Source organism: Neoarius graeffei, chromosome 7 (assembly GCF_027579695.1).
Source record: "Neoarius graeffei isolate fNeoGra1 chromosome 7, fNeoGra1.pri, whole genome shotgun sequence".
NCBI lineage: Eukaryota > Metazoa > Chordata > Actinopteri > Siluriformes > Ariidae > Neoarius > Neoarius graeffei.
The window spans coordinates 48,221,521-48,238,823 of record NC_083575.1 but is presented as its reverse complement, the minus strand read 5'-3'; the positions used below and the strand labels follow the sequence as shown (position 1 = coordinate 48,238,823).

Genomic DNA, 17,303 nt, shown 5'->3' with positions numbered 1-17,303 from the left:
TTTTGAATTGTCTTGCTGAAATACCCTTGGAAAAAGATGTCGTCTTGAAGGCAGAAAATGTTACTCCAGAGTCTCAATGTGCTTTTCTGCGTTAATGCTGCCATCACAGAAGTGTAAGTTACCTTTGCCAAGGGCACTGACACAACCCCATATGATGACCGAGCTGGGCTTTTGGACTTGTTGCTGGTAACAGTCTGGATGTTCCTTTTCGTCTTTGGTCTGGAGCACATGACCTCCATTTCTTACAAAAAAAGACCTGGAATACTGATTTATCTGACCACAAAGCACATTTCTACTGTGCGATGGTCCATCCCAGATACCCCAGAGTCAAACCTGCTTCTCTAACCTTTAGGCCATGGCTGCCCAATTTATGGCTGTAACTGTGTTGTAGTGCTTAACAAAGGGTTGCTAAAGTAATCCCGAGCCCATGTGGTTATATCAGCTATAGATGAATGACGGTTCTTGATGCCATCTGAGGGATCCGAGATCACAGGTGTTCAGCTTAGGCTTGCGCCCTTGCCCTTTATCTACCGAAATTCCTCCAGATTCCTTGAATTGTTTAATGATATCATGCACCATAGAGCGTAAAATGTAAAATATCCAAATCCCAAATTAATTGTTTTACCTCATTACCACCCCTAAATTGTCCTGTTGCAACTTTTTTGGGGAATGTGTTGCAGGCCTGAAATGCAGGAAAGGATGTATATTAACAAATGAAGTTGAGCAGACAAAACATGAAATATCTTGCATTCATATTGTCTGCAAAGAAATACAAGTCAAAGTAAAATTAGAAATCACTGCCTTTTTTTTTTTTTTTTTTAACATTTTTCCATCCATCCCAACTTTTTCTGATTTGGGATTGTAGATGGAAGATTTGCCACAGAGACTCATCCTTTTTTTTCCTCTAATATTCTGAGGTAGTAATGCTGACTATCTGAGCTCTCTTCTCTCCCACACATGCTATGCAGTGTCTGTATTATTGGATTTCTTGAGACTGGCAAACTAAGTGAATTAAAATGTGTCCTTTAACTTTGGAGCCCTAGTTAGTTCCCATTGAGTTCTCAGCTTGAAGTCTCATTACTCATCAGCAGTGCTGGGAATAACGGCGTTAGAGTATAACGGCGTTACTAACGGAGCCACATTTTGGGTAACGGAATAATTACTTAGTTACTTAATCCATATTTGTATCGCCGTTACCGTTACTCGGGAAGTAACGTGATGCGTTACAATTTGATATGGGCGCCTTGACAACATGAGCATTGGCAACACGGTACCGCAATATATAATAATAATTATGTACCAATATGGCTTTTACATTCTCCCATTCACCCTTTGAATGCAAGAGAACAAATCGTGATTTGCTAAGATGTTCTAGGTGGGTGGAGTCGATTGTGTTTTCCCGCTACGCACACACGCGCACACAGAGATGGGGAAGAGACAATGGCAGCACCAAGCCGCAAAGTCGCATTTTCGAACTGGAAACACCGGCATAATTTCACGCTGGTTGAAGTCAAAGGCAATAATGTTTATGTCCAATGCAAACTGTGCCCTGGAAACAAAGTTCTGTAAATGCGTTAGTAACTGCGTTACTTCACTAGAAAAGAACAGTTATCCTCGTTTATCTGTAAGCAAAAAAAAAAAAGTAACGCAATAAATACTTTTCCTGGTAACTAGTTACTTTTCTAGTGAAGTAACGCAGTTACTAACGCAATTACTTTTTTGGAGAAGTAACTAGTACTTGTAACTAATTACTTTTTCAAAGTAATGTGCCCAGCACTGCTCATCAGTAGGCTATTCAAACAGAATCACAATCTGGACTGGCACAACCCTGATGCTATCTCTAATGCCCGGAATAAAAATGTGTTCTCTACCTGGATATTGTTTACATCTAATATTTACAAAAGATTGCTTCCTGTTCAGAATATGAGACAATTGTGGTTGCATCTGCAGATTTAAGATAAAGAATGGTAAACAAGATCCTGTAGTAGCAGCACTGACACTGGGGGGAAAACAGGTCAAACAATTGTGTTCATCGGGATGAAACATTAGCCAGTTTGTGAAAGCAGATGATCGCTCCCTCATGTGCTGCTCAGAGCACAGTGTACCTTTTGTTCGATTTAGGTAAAGCCGTCCTCCCACATGAGGGTGAGATGCAATCGGCAATAAATGGAAGGATGTTTAGATATTGCTATGTCTAGATGTTTAGATATTGCTATGTCTAGATTTTAAGTTTACTTAATGAAAATTTTGTTGTTCTCAGATTGTATCAGCTGTGCAGTACTGTCACCAGAAACACATTGTTCACCGAGACTTGAAGGTACGTGTGTGTGTGTGTGTGTGTGTGTGTGTGTGTGTGTTCATGTGCATGCTCTTTTGGCTGAGGGTAAACATGATCATATTTTTGCTGTGTCTCTGTACTGCATGTGAGAAAGCACAACATGTTCTGTTGAGAGCTCACTCATTATCTAGATTGTCCATGCTGACATGCTGTTATGAATAATCCATGAGAACAGTAAGAGGGCTTTTGGTTACATCTATGCCTCTGCGTAAGTCAAAGACGGAGATAAGAAAGGGTCATGGCATGTTCCTGAGATTATTAGTAACACATATTTGATTTGTCACACGTAATAGCATCTAAGTGGAGTGAGGAGAAACTACCAGAGCATGAAATGTAGTGTGTTCCTGAGGAGTAGGAGATTGTAATAGATCATGCTGCTTGAAAATATGTTGTTGTTGTTATTAGCAGACGTACCTTTTTGATTTGTGAAGTTTAAGTTGGTAACACCAACAGGATTTTTAGCTCTGTTTTCTCTCCAATTAGTGCTTTCTGGCAAATTTTAAAAATCAGCAAATGTTTTACATCTTATATTTGTTTGCTTTGTAATGACTGAAACACTGCAATACTGTAGGTTAAGATGGTGAACAAGGTCAGCCAGATGTAATATGCCCATCTCCTTTGTTTGTTTAAAATCACGGATAGAAATGTGTGCAATGTTTTCTGGTCTTTATCCCCCACTGGCCGGAAGGCCCGAAGGGGGATTATGTCGTGGCGATGTCCGTCCCGGAAAGGGTGCTCACCTTCTGAAATCAACTCCTCTCTCAATTTTTGGAGGAATTTCACAAAACTTGATAGGATTCTTGTTCTATGTCGGTAATACACATTGTAATTTTGTTAAATTCAGTCACATTTTACCAGAGTTACAGCCCTTGATTAACAAAATTATACTTTGACAATTTCATGAGAGTGTGTTTTCTTTCTGAAATCAACTTCTCTCTGTTTTTGGAGGAATTTCACGAAACTTGGTAAAAAGCATTGTTATGTCTGTAGTACGCATATTGTTATTTTGTTCAATTTGGTTGCATTTTACCAGAGTTGTGGCCCCTGATTAAAGGAGAACTGAAGGCAAATATTTTAAAATTATCAAAATTCTATTTATTTCATTTTATTAAATATAAGTGCATTTTTGATAGCTATTTTGTCACTGCTATAGCAAGGTATGAGTGTTTGAAATATGCTATGTAATATATCAGTCCATATGTCAAAGCAATGCCCATAAAGGAGATTCGTTGAGACCTGTGCGAGACATCATAGGACGCAAGTAAAACACAGCGGAAATCAAAGTTACCAACATCTGCCAACATTGTCAAAAGACATGCGCGCCCTCTTTCGAATGCTGATGTAATCAAGCCGGAAGTTTTGTTTGTTTTGATAGCAATTAGGAAAGTTTGAAAAAAGTAGGCAGTCGTAGTCATTTAAACTTGTTTTTGTGCAATATTTCGTTTGGGAAAACGGTTTTCAAAATAGCGGCACTGACACCTGGCTAACACTTCACGTTTCAAAGTCTTGCACAAGTCTCTTGAAGATCGTGTGGATAAGCGACGCCTGCCGTGGACCAAACAAACTAAATTTAACATGGCTAAAAACCGAATAGGCCAATAATTGCAATTAAATATTATACTTAGTTGCCAATATGAGTCACGATATAAGGTTACTAAAACTGAAAAAGTAATTGAATAACACGTTAATTAAGGAATAAAGCAAGTTTAAAAATGACTTCAGTTCTGCTTTAGCAAGCTTGTACTTTCACAATTTCATGAAGGTGTGCTCACCTTCTGACATCAACTCCTCTCACAATTTTTGGATGAATTTCTCGAAACTTGGCAAAAGGCCTTGTTATATGACGGTAATATGCATATTGCGATTTAATTTTGTTTGTGAAAATTTTACCAAAGTTTTTACCCTCGATTAAATAACTTTTGACAATTTCATGAGGGTGTACGTTCTTCTGAAATAAACTCTCACAATTTGTGGAGGAATTTCACCAAACTTGGCAATGACAGTTATGCAGTTACAGTATACACGTATTGAAGTTTCGTTTAATTTGGGCAAATTTTACCAGAGTTATGTCCTTTGATTATTAACAAACTTGTACTTTGGCAATTTCATCAAGGTGTGCTTGCTTTCTGAAATCAACTTCCTTCACAATTTTTGGGGGAATTTCATGTAATTTGGCAAAAAGTTTTTATCCCCTGCTGGCTGAAAGGCCCAAAGGGAGATTATGTCGTGGGGATGTCCGTCTGTCTGTCTGTCCCGGGAAGGGTGCTCACCTTCTGAAATCAACTCCTGTCACAATTTTTGGAGGAATTTCACAAAACTTGGCAGGATTCTTTTGTTATATGTTGGTAATACACTTATTGCAATTTCGTTCAATTCAGTTGCATTCAACATGGCTAAAAACACGAGTTATGGCATAGTTGCCAGCGGGGGATATTGTGCTCTCAGAGCATTCTTGTTTAACCTGTTCTGGTTTTATCCATTGTGTAGGGTATATGCCCAGTTTTAGGCATACACTGAGCAGTATGCTTCTATCTGTAACTGAACTATGACAGCACATTATTGCGTTTTGATTTTTTTCATATTGTTTCTAAAAAAAAATTTAGATTACATTTAATTTTTAGATTGTGTCTAATTTTGTCTTTGAGTGTAAATATTTTCATCTCTGAGTATCAACAATCGGCAATTTTTCTGTTACATATATAGAAGTATTTGTGATTTGGAGCGACTTGGACTTTTTATAACAGTTTATATTTTAAAAGGCTGGAAAGGATCAGTAACTCCTCTATATCTGTTTTATCTTAGGCTGAAAACTTGCTGTTAGATGCTGATATGAACATAAAGATAGCGGATTTTGGCTTCAGCAACCAGTTCACATTGGGGAATAAGTTAGACACGTTCTGCGGCAGTCCTCCATACGCTGCTCCTGAGCTCTTTCAGGGCAAGAAATATGATGGGCCTGAGGTGGATGTTTGGAGTCTGGGGGTCATACTCTACACTCTGGTTAGCGGATCACTCCCTTTTGATGGCCAGAACCTCAAGGTTTGCATTTCTATGCACAATTTCATTTATAGTTTGACATCCATAGTTGAATTGAGAATTTGTCATTTCTGTTTTTGTGTGTTCTGCAGGAGCTACGTGAACGTGTGTTAAGAGGTAAATATCGCATTCCCTTCTACATGTCTACAGACTGCGAGAATCTCCTCAAACGTTTCCTGGTGCTCAACCCTGCTAAGAGAGGAACACTAGAGGTTTGTGTCTTTGGCATCCTTTTTTAACTTCAGCCTAGTCCTGTTCCCATAGAAGAGTGAATAATGCAGCTGCAGTTTGTGGTATGTGCACCCTGTGTATGCTCTGAGTGGAGAATAGTGAGAGAGCTCACAAAAAGCTTTGTCTGCACTTCACTGTTTCCTAGTTGCAAGACATAAAACATTCCATTATTCTCCTTCATACTCCTCTGGTGTTCTATAGTGTATTCCAACAATGAGTATGTCAATATTTGCCAACATTTATTTATACATGTGTGCTCTTTTTTCATATTTAAGAACAGAAGAGACTGTTTGAAAAGTTATATTGTGCGCCCTCTGCTGCTTGTCAGGGGAATTGCAATGGCACTGACGACAAGCCGCCTCTTTGTGTTTTTATATATATATATATATATATATATATATATATATATATATATATATATATATATATATATCTCACAACAAAGAGGCAGCAGTCTGAGCATGGAAGCCCAAACTTCCCTTTCCCCAGACACCTCGGCCAGCTCCTCGGGAAGAACACCGAGGCGTTCCCAGGCCAGCCGAGAGACATAGTCCCTCCAGCGTGTCCTGGGTCTTCCCCGGGGGGACATGCCTGGAACACCTCCCCAGGGAGGCGTCCAGGAGGCATCTGAAAGAGATGCCCGAGCCACCTCAGCTGATTCCTCTCGATGTGGAGGAGCAGCGGCTCTACTCCGAGCTCCTCCTGAGTGACTGTGCTTCTCACCCTATCTCTAAGGGAGTGCCCAGCCACCCTGTGAAGGAAACTCATTTCGGCCGCTTGTATCCGCGATCTTGTTCTTTCGGTCATTACCCAAAGCTCATGACCATAGGTGAGAGTCGGAACGTAGATCGACCGGTAAATTGAGAGCTTCACCTTTTGGCTCAGCTCCTTCACCACGACGGACCGGTAAAGCGACCGCATCACTACGGAGGCTGCACTGATCCGCCTGTCGATCTCACGCTCCATCCTTCCCTCACTCGTGAACAAGATCTCGAGATACTTAAACTCCTCCACTTGAGGCAGGACTTTCACGAATCTGGAGAGGGCAAGCCACCCTTTTCCGGTCGAGAACCATGGCCTCGGACTTGGAGGTGCTGATTCTCATCCCAGCCGCTTCACACTCGGCTGCAAACCGCCCCAGTGCATGCTGAAGGTCCTGGTTTGAAGAAGCCAACAGGACAACATCATCCGCAAAAAGCAGAGATGAAATCCTGTGGGTCCCAAACAGGATTCCTTCCGGCCCCTGGCTGCGCCTAGAAATTCTGTCCATAAAAATTATGAACAGAACCGGTGACAAAGGGCAGCCCTGCCGGAGTCCAACATGCACTGGGAACATGTCTGACTTACTGCCGGCAATGCGAACCAGACTCCTGCTCCGTTCGTACAGGGACCGGACAGCCCTTAGCAAAGAGCCCCGAACCCCATACTCTCGAAGCACCCCCCACAGAATACCATGAGGGACACGGTCAAATGCCTTCTCCAGATCCACAAAGCACATGTGGACTGGTTGGACAAACTCCCATGAACCCTCGAGCACCCTATGAAGGGTATAGAGCTGGTCCAGTGTTCCACGACCAGGACGAAAACCGCATTGTTCCTCTTGGATCCGAGGTTCGACTATTGGCCGAATTCTCCTCTCCAGTACCGTGGAGTAAACCTTCCCTGGGAGGCTGAGAAGTGTGATTCCCCTATAATTGGAGCACACTCTCCGGTCCCCTTTCTTAAAAAGAGGGACCACCACCCCAGTCTGCCACTCCAGAGGCACTGTCCCTGACCTCCACGCGATGCTGCAGAGGCATGTCAGCCAAGACAGCCCCACAACATCCAGAGACTTGAGATACTCGGGGCGGATCTCATCCACCCCCGGTGCCTTGCCACCGAGGAGCTTGAAAACCACCTCAGTGACTTCGGCTTGGGTAATGGATGAGTCCACCCCTGAGTCATCAACCTCCGCTTCCTCAATGGAAGATGTGACGGTGGGATTGAGGAGATCCTCGAAGTATTCCTTCCACCACCCGACAATGTCCCCAGTTGAGGTCAACAGCTCCCCACCCGCACTGTAAACATTGTTGGCAGAGTACTGCTTCCTCCTCCTGAGGCGTCGGACGGTTTGCCAGAATTTCTTCGAGGCCGACCGATAGTCGTTCTCCATGGCCTCACCGAACTCCTCCCAGTTCCGAGTTTTTGCCTCCGCAACTGCCCGAGCTGCGGTACGCCTGGCCTGCCGATACCCGTCAGCTGCCTCTGGAGTCCCAGAGGCCAACATGGCCCGATAGGACGACTCCTTCAGCTTGACGGCGTCCCTTACTTCCGGTGTCCACCACCGGGTTCGGGGATTCCCGCCACGACAGGCACCGGAGACCTTGCGGCCACACCTCCGAACAGCTGCGTCTACAATGGAGGTAGAGAACATGGTCCACTTAGACTCAATGTCCCCCGCCTCCCTTGGAAGCTGGGAGAAGCTCTCCCAGAGGTGGGAGTTAAAGACCTCCCCGACAGAGTGCTTGGCCAGACGTTCCCAGCAGACCCTCACCATGCGTTTGGGCCTGCCAGGTCTGTCCGGCTTCCTCTTCCGCCAGCGGATCCAACTCACCACCAGGTGGTGATCAGTTGACAGCTCAGCCCCTCTCTTCACCCGAGTGTCCAAGACATATGGCCGGAGATCAGATGAAATGACAAAGTCGATCATCGACCTCCGACCTAAGGTGTCCTGGTGCCACGTGCACTTATGGACACCCCGATGCTCGAACATGGTGTTCGTTATGGACAAACCGTGACTAGCACAGAACAATAACAAAACACCACTTGGGTTCAGATCGGGGAGGCCGTTCCTCCCAATCACGCCCCTCCAGGTGTCACTGTCGTCGCCCACGTGAGCCTTGAAGTCCCCCAGTACAACAATGGAGTCCCCAGTCTGAGGACCTCTCGGTACCTCTCCCAGGGACTCCAAGAAGGCCGGATACTCTATACTGCTATTCGGCCCGTAGGCACAAACGACAGCAAGAGCCCTCTCCCCGACCCGAAGGCGCAGAGAGGCGACCCTCTCGTTCACTGGGGTAAACTCCAACACATGGCGGCTGAGCTGGGGAGCTATAAGCAAGCCCACACCAGCCCGCCGCTGCTCACCATGGGCGACTCCAGAGAAGTGGAGAGTCCAGCCCCTCTCGAGGAGCTGGGTTCTGGAGCCCGACTATCTCTAGCCGGTACCTCTCAACCTCCCGCACAAGCTCAGGTTCTCTCTCTCCCCCCCCCAGCGAAGTGACATTCCATGTCCCAACAGCTAGCTGCTGTGTTCGGGCATCAGGTCGTTGAGGCCCCTGCCTTTGACTGCTGCCTACACACTGCACTCCACACTGCACCAGCCCCCTATGGCTACCTCTGTGGGTGGTGAACCCACAGGAGGTCGGGCCCACATCACCTCTTCGGGCTGAGCCCGGCCGGGCCCCGTGGGCAAAGGCCCGGCCACCAAGCACTCGCATACGAGCCCCAATCCCGGGCCTGGCTCCAGGGTGGGGCCCCGGCTGTGCCATACCGGGCGACGTCACGGTCCTTGACTTTTTTTATCCATAAGGGTTTTGGTGAACTGCTCTTGGTCTGGCCTGTCACCTAGGACCTGTCTGCCTTGGGAGACCCTAACAGGGGCGTAATGCCCCCGACAACATAGCTCCTAGGATCATTCAAGCACACAAACCCCTCCACCACAATAAGGTGGCAGTTCTAGGAGGGGAGATATATACCATGAAAAAGTTCCTTTTTTTCATAATTTAATTCAAAAAGGTAAACTTTCATATATTCTATATTTATTACATGTAAAGTGAAATATTTAAAGCCTTTTTTGTTTTAATTTTGATGATTATGGCTTATAGCTCATGAAAATCAGAAATCCAGTATCTCAAATTATTAGAATATTCCCTAAGATCAATCAAAAAAAGGATTTACAATACAGAAATGTCCAACTTCTGAAAAGTATATTCATTTATACACTCAATACTTGGTTGGGGCTCCTTTACCATGAATTACTGTATCAATGCGGTGTGGCATGGAGGTGATCAGTCTGTGGCACTGCTGAGGTGTTACTGAAGCCCAGGTTGCTTTGATAGTGGCCTTAAGCGTATCTGTATTTTTGGGTCGGGTGTTTCTCATCTTCCTCTTGACAATACCCCGTAGATTCTCTATGGGGTTCAGGTCAGGCAAGTTGGCTGGCCAATCAAACACAGTAATATCATGGTCAGCAAACCATTTGGTAGTAGTTTTGGCACTGTGGGTAGGTGCTAAGTCCTGCTGGAAAAGGAAATCAGCATCTCCAAAAAGCTCATCAGCAGATGGAAGCATGAAGTGCTCTAAAATCTCCTGGTAGATGGCTGTGTTGACTTTGGACTTGATAAAATACAGTGGACCAACACCAGCAGACGACATGGCACCCCAAATCATCACAGACTGTGGAAACTTCACACTGGGCTTCAAACACCTTGGATTCTGTGCCTCTCCACTCTTCCTCCAGACTCTAGAAGCGTGATTTCCAAATTAAATGCAAAATGTACTTTCATCTGAAAAGAGGACTTTGGACCACTGAGCAACAGTCCATTTCTTTCTCTCTCTAGCCCAGATAAGACACTTCTGACATTGTCTCTGGCTCAGGAGTAGCTTGATATTAGGAATGCGAAAGTTGTATCCCCTTTCTTGAAGATGTCTGTTCGTGATGGGACTTGATACACTGACACCAGCTTCAGTCCACTCCTTGTGAAGCTCTCCCATATTCTTGAATCAACTTTTCTTGACAATCCTCTCAAGACTGCGGTCATCCCTGTTGCTTGTGCACCTTTTCCAGCCACCCTTTTCAGCAATGACCTTTTGTGGCGTACCCTCCTTGTGGAGGGCATCAGTGATCATCTTCTAGACAACAGTCAAGTCAGCAGTCTTCCCCATGATTGTGGTTGCGTGTACTGAACTAGACCGAGAGATACACTGTGTTCATACTGTTTTACTCAAACTCGAAATTAAATATTCTAATATTTTGAGATGGGTTTTTTTGTTTTTGTACTGTATGCCATACTGATTAAAATTAAAATAGAAAAATGCTTGAAACATTTTAGTTTGTGTAATGAGTCTATAATATAATAACATTTTCACTTTCTTAAATAACTGATGGAAAATATTGAACTTTTTCACAATATTCTAATTTTTTGAGATGCACCAGTGTGTGTGTGTGTGTGTGTGTGTGTGTGTGTGTGTGTGTGTGATGTGATGTGATATATATACACTACCGTTCAAAAGTTTTGGGTCACCCAGACAATTTTGTGTTTTCCATGAAAAGTCACACACTTATTTACCACCATAAGTTGTAAAATGAATAGAAAATATAGTCAAGACATTTTTCTGGCCATTTTGAGCATTTAATCGACCCCACAAATGTGATGCTCTAGAAACTCAATCTGCTCAAAGGAAGGTCAGTTTTATAGCTTCTCTAAAGAGCTAAACTGTTTTCAGCTGTGCTAACATGATTGTACAAGGGTTTTCTAATCATCCATTAGCCTTCTGAGGCAATGAGCAAACACATTGTACCATTAGAACACTGGAGTGAGAGTTGCTGGAAAAGGGCCTCTATACACCTATGGAGATATTGCACCAAAAACCACACATTTGCAGCTAGAATAGTTATTTACCACATTAGCAATGTATAGAGTGGATTTCTGATTAGTTTAAAGTGATCTTCATTGAAAAGAACAGTGCTTTTCTTTCAAAAATAAGGACATTTCAAAGTGACCCCAAACTTTTGAACTCTGTGTGTGTGTGTGTGTGTGTGTGTGTGTGTGTGTGTGTGTGTGTGTATATATATATAATGTATATGTGTGTGAGTGAGAGAGAGAGTTGTGAGTGTGAGAGAGAGAGAGAGAGTTGTGTGTATATTTTATATATATATATATATATATATATATATATATATATATATATATATATGTATATTTTATATATATATATATATATATATATATATATATATATATATATATATGTATATTTTATATATATATATATATATATATATATATATATATATATATATATATATATGTATATGTGTATATAATGTATATGTGTGTGTATGTGTGTGGTTAGCGCTGTCGCCTCACAGCAAGAAGGTCCTGGGTTCGAGCCCCGGGGCTCCTGTGTGGAGTTTGCATGTTCTCCCCGTGTCCGCGTGGGTTTCCTCCGGGTGCTCCGGTTTCCCCCACAGTCCAAAGACATGCAGGTTAGGTTAACTGGTGACTCTAAATTGACCGTAGGTGTGAATGTGAGTGTGAATGGTTGTCTGTGTCTATGTGTCAGCCCTGTGATGACCTGGCGACTTGTCCAGGGTGTACCCCGCCTTTTGCCCGTAGTCAGCTGGGATAGGCTCCAGCTTGCCTGCGACCCTGTAGAAGGATAAAGCGGCTAGAGATAATGAGATGAGATATATATGTATGTATGTATGTGTGTGTGTATGTATGTATGTGTATATATATGTATGTGTGTGTATATATATATATATATATATATATATATATATATATAAAAACTCTCTCTATTATATATTTTTTATATATATATATATATATATATATATATATATATATACACACACACAACTCTCTCTCTATTATTTATTTATATAATTTATTTATTTATATATATATATATATATATATATATATATATATATACATACACACACACACACACACCTCTATTTTTATATATAAATAAATAAATAATAGAGAGTTGTGTGTGTGTGTGTGTGTGTGTGTATATATATATATATATATATATATATATATATATATATATATATATATATATATATATATGAGAGAGAGAGTTTTCGGCGGTTTGCTGAGTAAAAATCGACCTTTTTATATTATGCCAAATCCGTTGAGATTTTCTTTTTCATTTATTGAGGGGGGTTGGGGTATGTTCCTTTGTGATACTCAAGCGTAATTCATTCCTACGATGATGTTACATGTTTACATTTTCGCCATCTTTAGTCTCGCTAAGTCTCGTGGTAGAATACGTGTTATCTACAATGTAATTGGCCAAAGCATCAATGGCGAGAGCATGATAGCCAATTATAATAGTTCTTACAAAAGAGAGGACTGACGAGCTTTTGTCTTTGGCCAAAAAGCTGAAGAAGTCGAAGTGATCAATTGAGAGGTGACTGTGAACTATAAATAATTGTATAAAGTGTACATAGACATTATCCCATAAACTTGGCATTCGTTTGATTAATACATTGAACATGTATATGATGGTCAGTAAATCTGAAATAATGCTGACAGTTTTGAAAACTTAAATATTTCAAAAGACTTTTTGAAGAAATCATATGCACCTAATGAGGACATAGGGAGAAAAGGTCAGTCACCCTAAGAAATTTTATTTAATATATGAACATTTTGATAATTAATAGAACTTAAGTTTAATGTGAATTTAGCTTGTCATTTTTGTTGATCATGAATTATAACCATACCCTTGAATGCAGAATGTGATTTTTATTTTGAATTCAAACAATACTCCTATTGATTTGAAACATTTTCATGTAAATATATAAAAAAGACAACAGATATATAATATTTTAATCTACTACAGCTCAGATTGCAGGAAAAGTGGTTTGTAAGGCCTTATTTTTCAAAAATTTCCTAGGGGGGTATCCCTCCCAGACACCCCCCACCCACCCACCCCCGTTGGCTTCAGGCGCCTTTGGCGCCCTCGCATACCTTTATCTTGTTTTCTGCTTTTTTGATGACCATCCACTCTCATCCCTGGTGTTCCTAATGTATCTAGGTCCAAAACCTCCTAAAAATTTCAAAGGGCACCTTTTGTGTGTCTCTTGTAGATTTATTTTATCCAATGTATAATGACTGGATGTGGAATGATTCTTGCTCTGTTCTAGCAAATTATGAAGGATCGTTGGATCAACTCTGGGTCAGAGGAGGATGAACTCAAACCTTACATTGAACCAGAGGCTGACATTTGTGATGGGAAGAGGATAGGTATGCAGCAAAATTGGTCTTTGTCTCCAGTTTTATTTGTTGTCTGTGAAGGTCACAGATTTTATACGATGGCAGATCTGCCTACATAAACACACACACACACACAGAGACCCAGTCTCTTACTTGCTTCCTCAACTAAGGCTTCCCTCTTGGCTTCATGAACATCACTTGCAAATGCTAGAAATGTTAGGGTAGACTGAAATAGACTGATAGTGTGCTTGTTAGTGAAGCCTAATTCAAGTGAATTTTAGAAGAAGGCACTTACAGTGGGGCAAAAAAGTATTTAGTCAGCCACCAATTGTGCAAGTTCTCCCACTTAAAAAGATGAGAGAGGCCTGTAATTTTCATCATAGGTACACTTCAACTATGAGAGACAGAATGGGGGGAAAGAATCCAGGAAATCACATTGTAGGATTTTAATGAATTAATTGGTAAATTCCTCGGTAAAATAAGTATTTGGTCACCTACAAACAATCAAGATTTCTGGCTCTCACAGACCTGTAACAACTTCTTTAAGAGGCTCCTCTGTCCTCCACTCGTTACCTGTATTAATGGCACCTGTTTGAACTCGTTATCAGTATAAAAGACACCTGTCCACAACCTCAAACAGTCACACTCCAAACTCCACTATGGCCAAGACCAAAGAGCTGTCAAAGGACACCAGAAACAAAATTGTAGACCTACACCAGGCTGGGAAGACTGAATCTGCAATAGGTAAGCAGCTTGGTGTGAAGAAATCAACTGTGGGAGCAATTATTAGAAAATGGAAGACATACAAGACCACTGATAATCTCCCTCGATCTGGGGCTCCATGCAAGCTCTCACCCCGTGGGGTCAAAATGATCACAAGAACGGTGAGCAAAAATCCCAGAACCACACGGGGGGACCTAGTGAATAACCTGCAGAGAGCTGGGACCAAAGTAACAAAGGCTACCATCAGTAACACACTACGCCGCCAGGGACTCAAATCCTGCAGCGCCAGACATGTCCCCCTGCTTAAGCCAGTACATGTCCAGGCCCGTCTGAAGTTTGCTAGAGAGCATTTGGATGACCCAGAAGAGGATTGGGAGAATGTCATATGGTCAGATTAAACCAAAATAGAACTTTTTGGTAAAAACTCAACCTGTCGTGTTTGGAAGAGAAAGAATGCTGAATTGCATCCAAAGAACACCATACCTACTGTGAAGCATGGGGGTGGAAACATCATGCTTTGGGGCTGTTTTTCTGCAAAGGGACCAGGACAACTGATCCGTGTAAAGGAAAGAATGAATGGGGCCATGTATCGTGAGATTGAGTGAAAACCTCCTTCCATCAGCAAGGGCATTGAAGATGAAACGTGGCTGGGTCTTTCAGCATGACAATGATCCCAAACACACCGCCTGGGCAACGAAGGAGTGGCTTCGTAAGAAGCATTTCAAGGCCCTGGAGTGGCCTAGCCAGTCTCCAGATCTCAACCCCATAGAAAATCTTTGGAAGGAGTTGAAAGTCTGTGTTGCCCAGCGACAGCCCCAAAACATCACTGCTCTAGAGGAGATCTGCATGGAGGAATGGGCCAAAATACCAGCAACAGTGTGTGAAAACCTTGTGAAGACTTACAGAAAACGTTTGACCTCTGTCACTGCCAACAAAGGGTATATAACAAAGTATTGAGATGAACTTTTGTTATTGACCAAATACTTATTTTCCACCATAATTTGCAAATAAATTCTTTAAAAATCAGACAATGTGATTTTCTGGATTTTTTTTTCTCATTTTGTCTCTCATAGTTGAAGTGTACCTATGATGAAAATTACAGGCCTCTCTCATCTTTTTAAGTGGGAGAACTCGCACAATTGGTGACTGACTAAATACTTTTTTGCCCCACTGTAGCTAGTACATGAAATTACACAATGGTGGTGTGATAACACTATCCATTTTCCTCTGAAACCCAATAACCATATTTACTGTTGCATATAATTCAACACCTGTACATTACCAGGAAAAACTCTCAAGCATCCCATTTGTCTCAAGCACTGTAAAACATCTGATATTTTATTTTAGAAGGAACCACCGTATTCATGTAGAAGCATACATTTTAACATGAATTTATTCCGTCACTAATTTTGCACACTTGTCTTTTGATGGGTGATGTATGCAGATGTGATGGTTGGTATGGGCTACACCAGGGAGGAGATTCAGGAGTCTTTGTCCAAGATGAAGTATGATGATATCACAGCCACCTACTTACTGCTGGGCAGGAAGCTCAACGAGGTGAGGACCTGCACCAATAAAGCCATTTCCTCATTGGTAAATTTCCGTACGTTCTGTGAATATCACCATAGAAATACATAATATCGCTGTGTTATATACATGATATATATTATATGGACATGTGTGTTTTACTGGGATATACACCATTCAGATTTTTTTATACGACTAACATCCAGGACATGGAGAACCAAAACTGTGACATAAATCTCTGTATGTCACCTGTGAGGAAATCAGTGATTTGTTTTGATAAATGTGGGTACTTTGTTTGTGCATGCTTCTACATAATAAAAAGAAAAATCTCACGTTGGCTTGAAGATATTACGTTTATCTTCACATGTTGAAAAACTCGCATTTTTCATACGAAATACATCGCAGATCTGAGTGACATGTTTAAATAATATTGGCTGGCTTTGAGTGGTATATAAGATGTGTTCCATTCAGCTAGCATGATATTGAACAAGTTGAAGACAAGTTCAAGATCATGCTAGCTAAATGGAATATATCTGATGTACAACAAAAAAAGTCAGCTGATATTATAATACATACACACTCCTTTCAGGTGTCTTTCTCTTTCAAAATTCTCTCAAAACCTTCCATATTTAACGAAGCAAACCTGGCTGCCATGTTTGTTTACAAATTATCACAGCCGCTTGCTAGTGCAGAAGTTTTATGTCTCCGACGTGTGATATGTTGTCTTGACAACCATGCAATATTGTAAACCATATTCAATGCTTATTCTCCATTGGGTAAAGTGACGTAATACACATAGGATAAGCGATATGCTAATATTGCATGCTCTCAAACCAAATGAATGAAACCCACTAGAAGGGAATAGAGAACATGTTTTTATTCCATCCAAAAAGTGTTCTGTATGTATAATAATCCCGATATTTCACTCCGATGACGTCACTCCGTGTTTTCCTGGTGTCAAAATAGTGAACCGGTTCAAAATTAAAATTATTTTGATTAATTTGTGTGGGGGGTTGTGGTTTTATTTATTTATTTATTTATTTGTGGATGTTTCCTATATAATATAAAGAATATTACACGGTGGCACAAAGATATGAAGTTTATCTTCTCATGTGGAAAATATTTTCACTTGTTCACGTTGCTCACTCGTGAATATGTTCACAACCCGAAGATAAACTTCATATATTTAAGCAACTGTGTAATATACTGTGTGGGGGTGTTTTTTTCAGGAAGGGAATGACTCCAGTACCAGCACTAATCTCACTGTGGTGAAAAACAGACCTGCTAGTGAGATGAATGGCCAGTCACCAGCTCATCAGAAGGTCCAAAGAAGTGTCTCGTCCAATCAAAAAACTAGACGCTACAGTGACCAAGGTGATGTTCAGCTTGATGGTTTTAAAACGGACTAATTCATATAGCAATTCCACATGACGACTGTTTACATTTGTGAATAG

The 17,303-nt window shown here is 41.6% G+C and overlaps 1 protein-coding gene across 3 annotated transcripts in view; it reads left to right on the top strand.

Moving 5' to 3' along the window:
• The window catches only part of mark3a (MAP/microtubule affinity-regulating kinase 3a), a 61,926-nt gene that overhangs the window by 25,067 nt on the left and 19,556 nt on the right, over positions 1-17,303 (top strand). For all 3 annotated transcript variants that reach the window (XM_060925836.1, XM_060925835.1, XM_060925837.1), the window contains exons 7-12: positions 2,261-2,317; positions 5,141-5,377; positions 5,467-5,586; positions 13,530-13,629; positions 15,767-15,879; positions 17,079-17,223. In XM_060925836.1, the coding sequence (XP_060781819.1) occupies positions 2,261-2,317; positions 5,141-5,377; positions 5,467-5,586; positions 13,530-13,629; positions 15,767-15,879; positions 17,079-17,223 (772 nt within the window). The remainder of the gene's footprint in view (positions 1-2,260; positions 2,318-5,140; positions 5,378-5,466; positions 5,587-13,529; positions 13,630-15,766; positions 15,880-17,078; positions 17,224-17,303) is intronic.